The following is a 14,999-nucleotide window of genomic DNA, read 5'->3' on the forward strand; positions in this document are numbered from 1 at the left end:
GTGGAGAGAGAAAGTGTCTGTCTGTCTGTCTGTCTGTACTATGTTCAGACCCACCGCCAGCAGGTGGAGCTGCACTACCCTAAATCCTGCCGCAGGGCTGACACTAAACCAGGACTGACCCTAAACTGATCCTAAACTCTACACCAGGACTAATCCTAAACCCTGCACCAGGACTGATCCTAAACCCTGCACCAGGACTGACCTTAAACCAGGACTGATTCTACACCAGGACTGACTCTACACCAGGACTGACCTTAAACCAGGACTGACCCTGCACCAGGACTGACCCTAAACCAGGACTGATTCTAAACCAGGACTGACCCTACACCAGGACTGATCCTAAACCCTACACCAGGACTGATCCTAAACCCTACACCAGGACTGATCCTAAACCCTACACCAGGACTGATCCTAAACCCTACACCAGGACTGATCCTAAACCCTACACCAGCACTGATCCTAAACCCTACACCAGGACTGATCCTAAACCCTACACCAGCACTGATCCTAAACCCTACACGAGGACTGATCCTAAACCCTACACCAGCACTGATCCTAAACCCTACACGGGGACTGATGCTAAACCCTACACCAGGACTGATCCTAAACCCTACACCAGGACTGATCCTAAACCCTACACCAGGACTGATCCTAAACCCTACACCAGGACTGATCCTAAACCCTACACCAGCACTGATCCTAAACCCTACACCAGGACTGATCCTAAACCCTACACCAGGACTGATCCTAAACCCTACACCAGGACTGATCCTAAACCCTACACCAGGACTGATCCTAAACCCTACACCAGGACTGATCCTAAACCCTACACCAGCACTGATCCTAAACCCTACACCAGGACTGATCCTAAACCCTACACCAGGACTGATCCTAAACCCTACACCAGGACTGATCCTAAACCCTACACCAGGACTGATCCTAAACCCTACACCAGGACTGATCCTAAACCCTACACCAGGACTGATCCTAAACCCTACACCAAGACACTAGGTACATTTTCACACCACTGAATTTTATCAGTTTATATCCGTTTATATCTCTTTATATCAGTATATTTAAGTTTAAATATGAGTAAATGATGGATGCAAAGTATATTGAAAGCAGGTTTTTCCAACACAGGTGTGGTTGTTGAGTAAATTAGTTTCTATTGACATATTTATTTTATTTATTAGACATATGAAGTAATACAAATGACAAATTGTACAGATACATCCTTTTATCTCCCTATACTTATTTAAACACTTCCCTCCCTTTAACAACAAAAGCAGCATACATAAAAAATGAAATACATTTATGATTGGAAATAATAATATATAAATATGCACACAAGTACACATACACAAAAATTAAATAAAAATATCACAACATACTATTCCTTCCTTCCCACACCCTCCCGTATCCCGTTGGCCATCATTCTTACTCCTGATCAATAGAAGGAAACTGTTCAAAAAAGGAAATGAAAGGCTGGCATCTCGAGAAAAAGGTTATCAGTACATCCTCTCAGAGTGTAGATCTTTCAACCAGGATGATCGAGTGGTAGGTTTGAAGGATTTCAAGATGAGCAAGATCTGCCGGCGTGCTATAAGGGAGGCAAACGCTACAACGTCCGCTTTACTTCCTGTGAGACTAGGCAACAAAGGTGGAACTCCAAATATGGCTCTTAGAGGACAAGGCTGCGGGTCAATATCTAGAATTCTAGAGAGAGTATTAAAAAATGGATGACCAATACTCAGACAGCTTAGAACACGAATAAAACATGTGGGTGTGGTCTGCCGGAGTGAATGAACATCTCTCACATGTGTCCTTTGTGTCTGGGAGAAATTTACTATGTTTTTCTTTGGTGCAGTGAATTCTGTGCAAGACATTGAACTGAATTAAACTTAACCAATCACATGAGGATGTGGAGTTAACACTAAGAAGGGCCTCCTCCCACCAGTCATCAGCACGGTCAAGTTCAAGTTCACCTCTCCAGTCTGTCTGGATGTTGTTTAATCTACAATTCAGACCTTGCTGACTCCACAGGAGGGACAAAATCTCCTCTAGCAACGTCTTGGGAGGTAGTTGAGGAAAGGTGGGAAAATGAGAACGAACAAAGTTACGGGCTTGAAAATAACAGAAAAGATTTGAATGAGCCAGATTAGATTTATCTACGAGATCATTAAAACTGACAACCGTCCCATCTAAAAATAAATATTTGAAACAAACCAACCCTCTCTCACGCCACACAAAAAAAGCCTTGTGGAGTTTGGAGGGTAAAAATAGGTTGTTGCAGATAGTGTTTAGAAGAGACGGGGCCAAACGTCTGAAATGTTGACGGAATTGTCTCCAGATCTTCAGAGTAGAGTGCACAATGGGGTGTCCAGTATACATTGAAGTACACAGGGACAGTAGGGAACAGGTCAGAGAAGAAAGAGAGGATGATTGGCAGGAGTGCGCCACTAATAAGCACCAGTTGGTACCTGGAGCCATTTTCTGAATATTGTAAATCAATAGTAAAGCAGTAGATTTGGAAGTGCCAGTCCTCCATCTTGTCTCCTTCTTTGAAGTATTGCTCTACGTATCCTAGGATAATTGCCTGCCAAGAGTTGATTGGAAAACATTAACTTTTCTGTATGTTCAATTTGTAATTTGAGAATGACCCAAACGTGTTTAAAATATGCATTATGTTTGACAGAGTTCACAAGGTGATATATAATAGTGGATTTTGTTTCCCGGAGAGATAGAAGGAGAGAGTATAATGTTCAAAAGCCGGCGTACATTGAAAAACAGTTGTCGCCTCTTTGATGAAACCCGTTTGGTCATCAGATATGACATCCTGAAGGTTCCAACCGGTATTCTAGAACCTTAACTAATAGTTTAACATCAGCGTTCAAAAAGGAAATGGGCCAATATCCACCACATTCCGCAGGATTTTTTGCTTACTTAAAAGTATAAGTGAGATGGAGGCTTGGGTTAGTGTTGGGGAGAGAGAGCCCTGTGATAACAAGTCGGTGAAGATATCTAATAGTAATGGGGCGAATTGATCCGATAATTTTTAAAATCAAAATCAAAAAGGGGGAAGCTATCAGGGCCTGCATTAACTTTAGACTTTTTTGTTATCTCATCAAGATGCAGAGGGTTGTGCCCTACTCATGTCCATATCAATGGATGGGATATAATCTAAAAAGTTGTCCATGGCCGTATTATCTGACGGGGGATCGGATTTGTAGAGGTTGGAATACAATGACACGAAAATTGAATTCATATTCGAAGGTTGATTGACTCTGCTTTATCAGTGGAAAGCAGATTAAATTGAGTTTGACATTTCAGCCTCTCTGCGTATAATTGAGGGTGAAGTTGAATAACCAGTAGGCTATGAAAAGGGTCAGCCCCTGTATTGGGAAATTGTTAAACGTCATTAGGAGGAAATAAATCAATAAAAGTATATGTGGGATAACTGGTCTAGGAACAGTGGGTTAACTGGTCTAGGAACAGTGGGTTAACTGGTCTAGGAACAGTGGGTTAACTGGTCTAGGAACAGTGGGTTAACTGGTCTAGGAACAGTGGGTTAACTGGTCTAGGAACAGCAGGTTAACTGGTCTAGGAACAGCAGGTTAACTGGTCTAGGAACAGCGGGTTAACTGGTCTAGGAACAGTGGGTTAACTGGTCTAGGAACAGTGGGTTAACTGGTCTAGGAACAGCGGGTTAACTGGTCTAGGAACAGTGGGTTAACTGGTCTAGGAACAGTGGGTTAACTGGCCTAGGAACAGTGGGTTAACTGGTCTAGGAACAGTGGGTTAACTGGTCTAGGAACAGTGGGTTAACTGGTCTAGGAACAGTGGGTTAACTGGTCTAGGAACAGTGGGTTAACTGGTCTAGGAACAGTGGGTTAACTGGTCTAGGAACAGCAGGTTAACTGGTCTAGGAACAGCAGGTTAACTGGTCTAGGAACAGCAGGTTAACTGGTCTAGGAACAGTGTGTTAACTGGTCTAGGAACAGTGGGTTAACTGGTCTAGGAACAGTGGGATAACTGGTCTAGGAACAGTGGGTTAACTGGTCTAGGAACAGTGGGTTAACTGGTCTAGGAACAGTGGGTTAACTGGTCTAGGAACAGTGGGTTAACTGGTCTAGGAACATTGGGTTAACTGCCTGTTCAGGGGCAGAACGACAGATTTGTACCTTGTCAGCTCAGGGATTTGAACTTGCAACCTTACGGTTAAATGTCATTGAATGCGGCCCGTTTCTTCACCAGGCTAGAACTGAAATCCTGGTATAACTTTTTCTTTGTATCGATGGAACCACACTTTGATGGGACACGGTCCGGCCACCTGGGCGAGGTTTCGGTGCTGCGTTGGGCTCTACTGAGTTCAGGGAGATTGGGAAAAGCCTCATCGCCCAAAACTTCCTTGAACAGCTGAGCCACGAACTGGGTTGGATATCCTGTCTCAGAATCCTCTGGCAGTCCAATCACACTGATATTCTGTCTCAGAATCCTCCAATCACACTGATATCCTGACCCAGAATTCTCTGGCAGTCCAATCACACTGATATCCTGTCTCAGAATCCTCTGGCAGTCCAATCACACTGATATCCTGTCTCAGAATCCTCTCTAATCACACTGATATCCTGTCTCAGAATCCTCTGGCAGTCCAATCACACTGATATTCTTTCTCAGAATCCTCCAATCACACTGATATCCTGACCCAGAATCCTCTGGCAGTCCAATCACACTGATATTCTGTCTCAGAATCCTCCAATCACACTGATATCCTGACCCAGAATTCTCTGGCAGTCCAATCACACTGATATCCTGTCTCAGAATCCTCTGGCAGTCCAATCACACTGATATCCTGTCTCAGAATCCTCTCTAATCACACTGATATCCTGTCTCAGAATCCTCTGGCAGTCCAATCACACTGATATTCTTTCTCAGAATCCTCCAATCACACTGATATCCTGACCCAGAATCCTCTGGCAGTCCAATCACACTGATATTCTGTCTCAGAATCTGTCACGTTCTGACCTTTATTTCCTGTGTTTTGTATTTAGTTAGTATGGTCAGGGCGTGAGTTGGGTGGGCAGTCTATGTTTGATTTTCTATGATTTGGGGTTTTCTATGTTTCGGCCTAGTATGATTCTCAATCAGAGGCAGGTGTCATTAGTTGTCTCTGATTGAGAATCATACTTAGGTAGCCTGGGTGTCACTGTGTTTGTGGGTGATTGTTCCTGTCTTTGTGTTTTGCACCAGATAGGGCTGTTTTAGGTTTTCTCACATTTGTTGTTTTTGTTAGTTATCTCATGTGTAGTTTCTTTATCAATTAAAGAATATGAATAACCACCACACTGCGCTTTGGTCCGCCTCTCCTTCAGATGAAGAAAACCCTTACAGAATCCTCCAATCACACTGATATCCTGACCCAGAATCCTCTGGCAGTCCAATCACACTGATATCCTGTCTCAGAATCCTCCAATCACACTGATATCCTGTCTCAGAATCCTCCAATCACACTGATATCCTGTCTCAGAATCTTCCAATCACACTGATATCCTGTCTCAGAATCCTCCAATCACACTGATATCCTGTCTCAGAATCCTCCAATCACACTGATATCCTGTCTCAGAATCCTCTGGCAGTCCAATCACACTGATATCCTGCTGTTTTGAACATGAAACCAAATCTTCCACTTGTAGCTGCAGAGACTTGTTGGCGCATGTCAAGCCTGGTTTCCAGCGCAATGAGTTGGTCGCTGTGGCCCGAGAGACCGGCCTCAACTTCGGCCAGTGTGGTAGTGTGAGATGCCACAGAGCCCCGGATGGTTTCCAAGGTTGACTAAATTGGAGCCAGTGCAGCCGCCGGTGAGTTATTCACCAATTCGGGGTGTGTTCTGCTGCCATACTTTCATGCGATTTTGCCAGCTGTCTGACCTTGGATCTCCAGTGTTATCCAGTTAGCCATATCACCCGGAGTGGCTATTGAAGCCTTCAATGAAGGTGGGGTGGTAGCCATTTTAGCTGAAGTTGATTTGGTACAATGTGAAGTTTTTCCCGTCGATTTTCCAAAGCGTGTGACTGGTTTGCTCATGCTAGTGTAACGGATGTGAAACGGCTAGCTTAGCTAGCGGTGCGCGCTAAATAGCATTTCAATCGGTGACATCACTTGCTCTGAGACCTTGAAGTAGTGGTTCCCCTTTGCTCTGCAAGGGCCGCGGTTTTTGTGGAGCGATGGGTAACGATGCTTCGAGGGTGACTGTTGTTGATGTGTGCAGAGGATCCCTGGTGCAGACGGTCTAAAGTTATACTGTTACACTAGTGTCGGTACACTCTATTACTATGTAGTTACAATGACTTTTGAGGTCATAAGAAGTATGAATTTAGGGGAAATTATTTACAAAAGTTGTCGGAGAAGAGACCTCGTGCGACTTCTTTATACATTGCTCAACTGGAAGCCGTTCCTGAGATAAATAAGCAATTAACATCCCATCATGCTTAGGGTCATGTATAAAGAAGCCCAGTTGACCATTATTTTGGGTACCAAGGCTAGAAGAAGAGATCTCAGTGACTTTGAAAGAGGGGTCTCAAATGAGCATAGGGGGGTTTAAAGGGGTGTGTGTGTGTGTGTGTGTGTGTGTGTGTGTGTGTGTGTGTGTGTGTGTGTGTGTGTGTGTGTGTGTGTGTGTGTGTGTGTGTGTGTGTCAATCACTAGATCTCAACCCAAATTAACACTTATGGGAAATTCTGAAGTGGCACCTGAAACAGCATTTTCCACCACCATCAACAAAACACCAAATTATGGAATTTTTTGTGGAAGAATGGTGTCACATCCCTCCAATAGAGTTCCAGACACATGTAGAATCTACGCCGAGGTGCATTGAAGCTTTTCTGGAGGCTCGTTTTGATCCAACACCCTATTAAGACTCTTAATGTTGGTGTTTCCTTTATTTTGACAGTTATCTGCAGGCTATATTTACTGTAGATTTCCGAGACACACACTGAAGTTTTTACAACTTGTCACCCAACCTGTAGTTAACCATGTTGTTATTAGGCTAATGTCATAACTACCCTACTTATAACCCAATATTAACGTTTTTTTTTAAATTCATTTGAAGCTTTAACCCAATTTTAACGGGGGTTTTTGTATTTATTAAATTAAGCTGATATAGACAGCCTGGCTAAAGGCAGTCCTATCTCTATCAGTTAGCTGGCCAAGTAGTCTGTCGCTATGCGCTATGGTTCCAAAGGTCCCCTTCCAACATTCCACCTGCTTCACAGCCAATAGACGGGAACGCGTCCTGGTGAGCTGGACTACAGAAAGAACATGCCGCGACGGAAACATCAAAACAAAAAGCCATCCAAGTCTGCATCAGAAGATCTGACAAGAATAATAGAAAATGTCGAGTTTCAGTCGGATGATGTGGATGGGGAGAGAGAGGGCGGGAGAGTGAAGAGAGAGGGGAGGCAGTGGGAGACAGAGCCAGGGACAAGAGGCACTCCGATGAGTGAGTGTGAGCGCGTTAGCCTGGTAAAACAGAACGGTCCTACTCTGAAGACGTCCAAACAAGTTCACATCGTCTTCCTCCCCGACAGATACCAAACTCTCATAGAGGTGGAGGACAGCGAGGGAAGAGAGGAGGAGGAGAGGAAAAAAGAGGCGAAGGAGAAGAGAAAAAGGGAGAAACACAAGAAGTACAGAAAGGTAGGCTATAATGTTAGGTGAAGCAAAAAAAAAATATTCAAGTCTCCTCTATAAAATAGTGTAATATTCTACATTTTGCTTTAGATAGTTGTTCCAAGTTATGTAACCCTAGAAACACTGCATTCACTGAATTCTTGAACTCTTGCATTCTTGTTGCTGTGCTGTGTCACTATGAACAAGTTAACCATTCACTTACTGAGTGAGTATGGTGAAACTATGGGTTAGTTCAACTCTGTCAGCACTATTGACAGGATCAGATGGGTTAGTCAGGGGCAGACTTAGTGATTTGGAGGCCCGAGACAGAGAGACCAGTCAGAGGCTGGGATTTATAGTAAAGACATGTAATTAAACTGTACAAATATATTACATTTTAATGTGCCATGATGTTTTCATCTGATTGTCAAACAAATCACTTCAAAAAGTAGGTTACCTTCGCATGTTCATACAAAAATAATTCCAGCATCCGAACAGTATGCTGTGCATCTGCCAACTTTCCTTCAATTTTGTAATTGGCTGAAACTTATTCCCCCGGAGAAAGCATTCCGAGTGAGCAAAACAGCGCCCCTCTGTCTTATTACATGTATCCCATGTATCTGATGCTGTCTGGCCAAAAGGAGTATGACATGCAATAATATTTTTGGCCAGACAGGTTCAGATACATGGGGCTATACATACATGCCTTCTACCTCTATGACAATGGCAGTATTATCAGCAGCACCTGTCTTTTTACTAAATAATTGCGTATTGTATCCCCCTTAGGTGGTTAGGGGTTAAGGGGGTGTGGTTAGTGGTTAAGGGGGGCGGTTAGGTGTTAAGGGGGTGTGGTTAGGGGTTAAGGGGGGGTGGTTAGGGGTTAAGGTGGGGGAGGTTAGGGGTTAAGGGGGTGTGGTTAGGGGTTAAGGGGGGGGGGGGGTAGGGGTTAAGGGCGGTGGTTAGATGTTAAGGGGGGGTGGTTTGGGGTTAAGGGGGGGTGGTTAGGGGTTAAGGGGGGTGGTTAGGTGTTAAAGGGGGTGGTTAGGGGTTAAGGGGGGTGGTTTGGGGTTAAGGGGGGTGGTTAGGGGTTAAGGGGGGTGGTTAGGGTTAAGGGGGGGTGGTTAGGGGTTAAGGGGGGGGGGGTTAGGGGTTAGGGGGAGTGGTTAGTGGGTTAAGGGGGTAGTGGTTAGAGGTTAAGGGGTGGTGGTTAGAGGTTAAGGAGGGGTGGTTAGGGGTTAAGGAGGGGTGGTTAGGGGTTAAGGGGGGGTGGTTAGGGGTTAAGGGGGGTGGTTAGGGGTTAAGGGGGGGTGGTTAGGGGTTAAGGGGGGGTGGTTAGGGGTTAAGGGGGTGTGGTTAGGGGTTAAGGGGGTGTGGTTAGGGGTTAAGGGGTGTGGTTAGGGGTTAAGGGGGGTGGTTAGGGGTTAGGGGGGGGGGGGGGGGGGTTAGGGGTTAAGGGGGGGTGGTTAGGGGTTAAGGGGGGGTGGTAGGTGTTAAGGGGGGTGGTTAGGGGTTAAGGGGGGTGGGTTTGGGGTTAAGGTGGGGTGGTTAGGGGTTAAGGGGGTGTGGTTAGAGGTTAAGGGGTGGTGGTTAGGGGTTAAGGAGGGGTGGTTAGGGGTTAAGGGGGGGGTGGTTAGGGGGTTAAGGGGGTGTGGTTAGGGGTTAAGGGGGTGTGGTTAGGGGTTAAGGGGGGTGGTTAGGGTTAAGGGGGGTGGTTAGGGGTTAAGGGGGAGTGGTTAGTGGTTAAGGGGGGGTTGTTAGGGGTGCTGAGAGCAGAGCAGTAGACTGTGAGTAAATCTGAGTAAATCTCTCACAGCCCTAAGCTCTAACATATGACACTAGTTAACTGCTGCAACACACACTCACATACACCCCACCACACACACAATGTGTGTTTTTGTGTGCGACCCGTGTGATTGCTTGTGCCTGACCCTGTGTCTGTGTCCCATTGGTCCTGTCTGGTAGAACGTCGGGAAGGCTCTGCGGTTCGGCTGGCGATGTCTGGTTGCCGGGTTACAGAGCTTAGCGAGCGGCTATGCTACACCCCTTTCGGCTGCAGCCACGTTGGTGACCGACGTCCACAGAACTCACCGCTAGGCATGATGGGACGGAGGACTAATATCCGCGACTGGACACATACAGTCTCAACTGCATTTTATGTCATTATTTCAGACTCCTTAACCGTTACCTAATACAGTATGTGATTCTAGTGGTTAAATCAGGTGGTTGGTTATGTAATGTTACCTTCTCCTGTTTAGTTTTACTCTGCTAGCATTGTCACATTTGAATAATATTTTTATGTTTCACGTTAAATGTTTTGATGTTTACTGGTCTTGTTTTGATGTTTACTGGTCTTTGTTTTGATGTTTACTGGTCTTTGTTTTGATGTTTACTGGTCTTTGTTTTGATGTTTACTGGTCTTTGTTTTGATGTTTACTGGTCTTTGTTTTGATGTTTACTGGTCTTTGTTTTGATGTTTACTGGTCTTTGTTTTGATGTTTACTGGTCTTTGTTTTGATGTTTACTGGTCTTTGTTTTGATGTTTACTGGTCTTTGTTTTGATGTTTACTGGTCTTTGTTTTGATGTTTACTGGTCTTTGTTTTGATGTTTACTGGTCTTTGTTTTGATGTTTACTGGTCTTTGTTTTGATGTTTACTGGTCATTGTTTTGATGTTTACTGGTCTTTGTTTTGATGTTTACTGGTCTTTGTTTTGATGTTTACTGGTCTTTGTTTTGATGTTTACTGGTCTTTGTTTTGATGTTTACTGGTCATTGTTTTGATGTTTTCTATCTGGAAAGGAAGTAAAGAGAGGGCCGAGGAAGAAAGAGTAGGAATGAGAAAGTACAGGTAGAATATAAAGAGGATGGAAACAGAAATGGATATAGAATTGAAAAGAGGAAAAAGTATGACGGGTGAAGGTTTGAGATGCGGAGATGAGTTGACAGGCCTTCATAAAAGTATTTTTCTCCGAAGCAAAGTAAACAATTCTACAGTATGCACCATACAGTACTACGCACTTAACTAGTTTACCTGCTAGATTGAGAAAGGATTGTGACCAGGGAAATGAACCAAATGCCTGTCCAGGTCCTACCATTCCCACCGTGGTACTAACCAGGGGAGTATATATGTTTTTGGAGTGCTCAGAGCGATCTATGTAGATCTAACATGTCTCAGATAGGGGAGGGCTGTAACGTAGACGCTTGGAGCCATGAAGCAGTTGGAGAGTTTAAATAGAATGCAACCAATAAACCAACACCAGGAGTAGCGTCAGGACATGGAAACAGAGCCTGATGGGAAATATAAGGCTTAAAATACAGTAAAATGTTGCTCTTTTACAAGTGCTATATATATGGGGAGTAATCAGGAAGGTGACAGAGTCCAGGTGTGCCTGATGATGATGTGCAGGTGTGTGTAATGATGGGTAGGCCTGGCGGTGGTTAGTAAACCGGTGACAGCGAACACCGGAGGGGAAGAGTAGGGGTAGAGGTGACAATGGCACTGTGTTTGGCACAATCATGTGACAGAACAACATTTTATCCTGTATTTTAAATCATGTGTCAGAGCAATATTTGATCCTGTATTTTAAGTCGTGACAGAGCAACATTTGATCCTGTATTTTAAATCATGTGAGAGAGCAATATTTGATCCTGTATTATAAACTTGTAAAAGAGCAAGGTTTTTTCCTGTATTTTAAGTCATGTGACAGAGCAACATTTTATCCTGTATTTTAAGTCATGTGACAGAGCTACATTTTACTGTATTTAAAGCCTTACACAGAAACTACAACAAAAATGACAGCAACTGTCTGAGGATGGTGCTGGACCATCTGACATAAAAACAAAGGTGGACAGTTTGATGAAAAACCTTTAAATAAAAGGTTAAAATCCAGGCATGTCACATTATAGTGTAAAATTCAGGGCATAAGAATAAGGAAAAACTGTAGAAATAGCACATATAGAACAGATCTACCACTCCTTAGACTGGCTTTCAATGAGAATGACAGATCTATAACACATAGAACAGATCTACCACTCCTTAGACTGGCTTTCAATGAGAATGACAGATCTATAACACATAGAACAGATGTACCACTCCTTAGACTGGCTTTCAACGAGAATGACAGATCTATAACACATAGAACAGATCTACCACTCCTTAGACTGGCTTTCAACGAGAATGACAGATCTATAACACATAGAACAGATCTACCACTCCTTAGACTGGCTTTCAATGAGAATGACAGATCTATAACACATAGAACAGATCTACCACTCCTTAGACTGGCTTTCAATGAGAATGACAGATCTATAACACATAGAACAGATCTACCACTCCTTAGACTGGCTTTCAATGAGAATGACAGATCTATAACACATAGAACAGATCTACCACTCCTTAGACTGGCTTTCAACGAGAATGACAGATCTATAACACATAGAACAGATCTACCACTCCTTAGACTGGCTTTCAATGAGAATGACAGATCTATAACACATAGAACAGATCTACCACTCCTTAGACTGGCTTTCAATGAGAATGACAGATCTATAACACATAGAACAGATCTACCACTCCTTAGACTGGCTTTCAATGAGAATGACAGATCTATAACACATAGAACAGATCTACCACTCCTTAGACTGGCTTTCAACGAGAATGACAGATCTATAACACATAGAACAGATCTACCACTCCTTAGACTGGCTTTCAATGAGAATGACAGATCTATAACACATAGAACAGATCTACCACTCCTTAGACTGGCTTTCAATGAGAATGACAGATCTATAACACATAGAACAGATCTACCACTCCTTAGACTGGCTTTCAATGAGAATGACAGATCTATAACACATAGAACAGATCTACCACTCCTTAGACTGGCTTTCAATGAGAATGACAGATCTATAACATACATTTCAATGTGAATTTGGTCGGGTCACACCAAACAGTTACAGTATATAGCAACTTTAAAGATAGAAATGCAGAAAAATAGACCTGAGACGACACCCTATTCCTACCTGACAGACAAGGATATCTGCTCTAAACAGGAACTTCTACGATATCACGTGCAGTCCCAGAGTGAATCAACTACTTTAGAGGAAACGAGACGGTTGAACATTGTGTGTGGAGGCAACCTGGATGTCTAGACAGACGTGTCAGATACAACAGTCTGCCACAGGAGGGTGGTGGCGGCGGTGGGGGTTTAGAGATCTGTATGGTACAGTACATGTGGACTCTTGTCTCGGTCCTGCAGTGTGTTGACAGCTGTAATAGTGAAACACGTACGCTGCTGCTGCTTCTGTGTCACTGTGGAAAATACATATCAACTTCATTTCAAACCATGTTGAAGGCCTTCTTAACGTATTCCATCACCGTGCGTGTGTGCGTGTGTGTGTGTGTGTGTGTGTGTGTGCGTGTGTGTGTGTGTGTGTGTGTGTGTGTGTGTGCGTGTGTGTGTGTGTGTGTGTGTGTGTGTGTGTGTGTGTGTGTGTGTGTGTGTGTGTGTGCGTGTGTGTGTGTGTGTGTGTGTGTGTGTGTGTGTGTGTGTGTGTGTGTGTGTGTGCGTGTGTGTGTGTGTGTGTGTGTGTGTGTGTGTGTGTGTGTGTGTGTGTGTGTGTGTGTGTGTGAATGAACTTGGCATTTACAGGTATAAAGAACAGACCTACAGATAGTCCCAGCATCAGTGAATAATAAATGGTTGTGTTGTATAGACCCTCCTGTTTGTATAGGACCCTCCTGTTGTAATAACCCTCCTGTTGTATAGACCCTCCTGTTGTGATAGACCCTCCTGTTGTATAGACCCCTCCTGTTGTATAGACCCTCCTGTTTGTATAGACCCCTGCCTGTTGTAATAGACCCTCCTGTTGTATATAGACCCTCCTGTTGTATAGACCCCTCCTGTTGTATAGACCCTCCTGTTGTATAGACCCTCCCTGTTGTATAGACCCTCCTGTTGTATAGACCCCTCCTTGTGTGATAGACCCTCCTGTTGTATAGACCCTCCTGTTTGTATAGACCCTCCTGTTGTATAGACCCTCCTGTTGTATAGACCCTCCTGTTGTATAGACCCTCCTTTGTATAGACCCTCCTGTTGTATAGACCCTCCTGTTGTATAGACCCTCCTGTTGTATACCCTCCTTGTTGTATAGACCCTCCTGTTGTATAGACCCTCCTGTTGTATAGACCCTCCTGTTGTATAGAATCCTCCTGTTGTATAGACCCTCCTGGTTGTATAGACCCTCCTGTTGTATAGACCCTCCTGTTGTATAGACCCTCCTGTTGTATAGACCCTCACTGTTGTATAACCCTCCTGTTGTATAGACCCTCCTGTTGTAATAGACCCTCCTGTTGTATAGACCTCCTGTTGTATAGACCCTCCTGTTGTATAGACCCTCCTGTTTATAGACCCTCCTGTTGTATAGACCCTCCTGTTTTATAGACCTCCTGTTTTAGACCCTCTGTTGGTCATAGACCCTCCTGTTGTATAGACCCTCCTGTTGTATAGACCCTCCTGTTGTATAGACCCTCCTGTTGTATAGACCCTCCTGTTGTATAGACCCTCCTGTTGTATAGACCCTCCTGTTGTATAGACCCTCCTGTTGTATAGACCCTCCTGTTTATAGACCCCTCCTGTTGTATAGACCCTCCTGTTGTATAGACCCTCCTGTTGTATAGACCCTCCTGTTGTATAGACCCTCCTGTTGTATAGACCCTCCTGTTGTATAGCACCCTCCTGTTGTATAGACCCTCCTGTTGTATAGACCCCTCCTGTTGTATAGACCCTCCTGTTTATAGACCCTCCTGTTGTATAGACCTCCTGTTGTATAGACCCTCCTGTTGTATAGACCTCCTGTTGTATAGACCCTCCTCTTGTATAGACCCTCCTGTTGTATAGACCCTCCTGTTGTATAGGACCCTCCTGTTGTATAGACCTCCTGTTGTATAGACCCTCCTGTTGTATAGACCCTCCTGTTGTATAGACCCTCCTGTTGTATAGACCCTCCTGTTGTATAGACCCTCCTGTTGTATAGACCCTCCTGTTGTATAGACCCTCCTGTTGTATAGACCCTCCTGTTGTATAGACCCTCCTGTTGTATAGACCCTCCTGTTGTATAGGACCCTCCTGTTGTATAGACCCTCCTGTTGTATAGACCCTCCTGTTGTATAGACCCTCCTGTTGTATAGACCCTCCTGTTGTATAGACCCTCCTGTTGTATAGACCCTCCTGTTGTATAGACCTCCTGTTGTATGACCCTCCTGTTGTATAGACCCTCCTGTTGTATAGACCCTCCTGTTGTATAGACCCTCCTGTTGTATAGACCCTCCTGT

General features: G+C 44.2%; 1 protein-coding gene across 1 annotated transcript; it reads left to right on the forward strand.

Moving 5' to 3' along the window:
- Window positions 1-7,240: 7,240 nt before the first annotated feature.
- Window positions 7,241-11,341, forward strand: LOC116374716 (uncharacterized protein C1orf115 homolog). The gene is made up of 2 exons (XM_031829265.1): window positions 7,241-7,695; window positions 9,631-11,341. The coding sequence occupies exons 1-2, from the start codon at window positions 7,318-7,320 to the stop codon at window positions 9,760-9,762; spliced, it is 510 nt and encodes a 169-aa protein (XP_031685125.1). The 5' UTR covers window positions 7,241-7,317; the 3' UTR covers window positions 9,763-11,341.
- The last annotated feature ends 3,658 nt before the right edge of the window (window positions 11,342-14,999 follow it).

Source organism: Oncorhynchus kisutch, linkage group LG7 (genome assembly GCF_002021735.2).
Source record: "Oncorhynchus kisutch isolate 150728-3 linkage group LG7, Okis_V2, whole genome shotgun sequence".
NCBI classification, from domain to species: domain Eukaryota; kingdom Metazoa; phylum Chordata; class Actinopteri; order Salmoniformes; family Salmonidae; genus Oncorhynchus; species Oncorhynchus kisutch.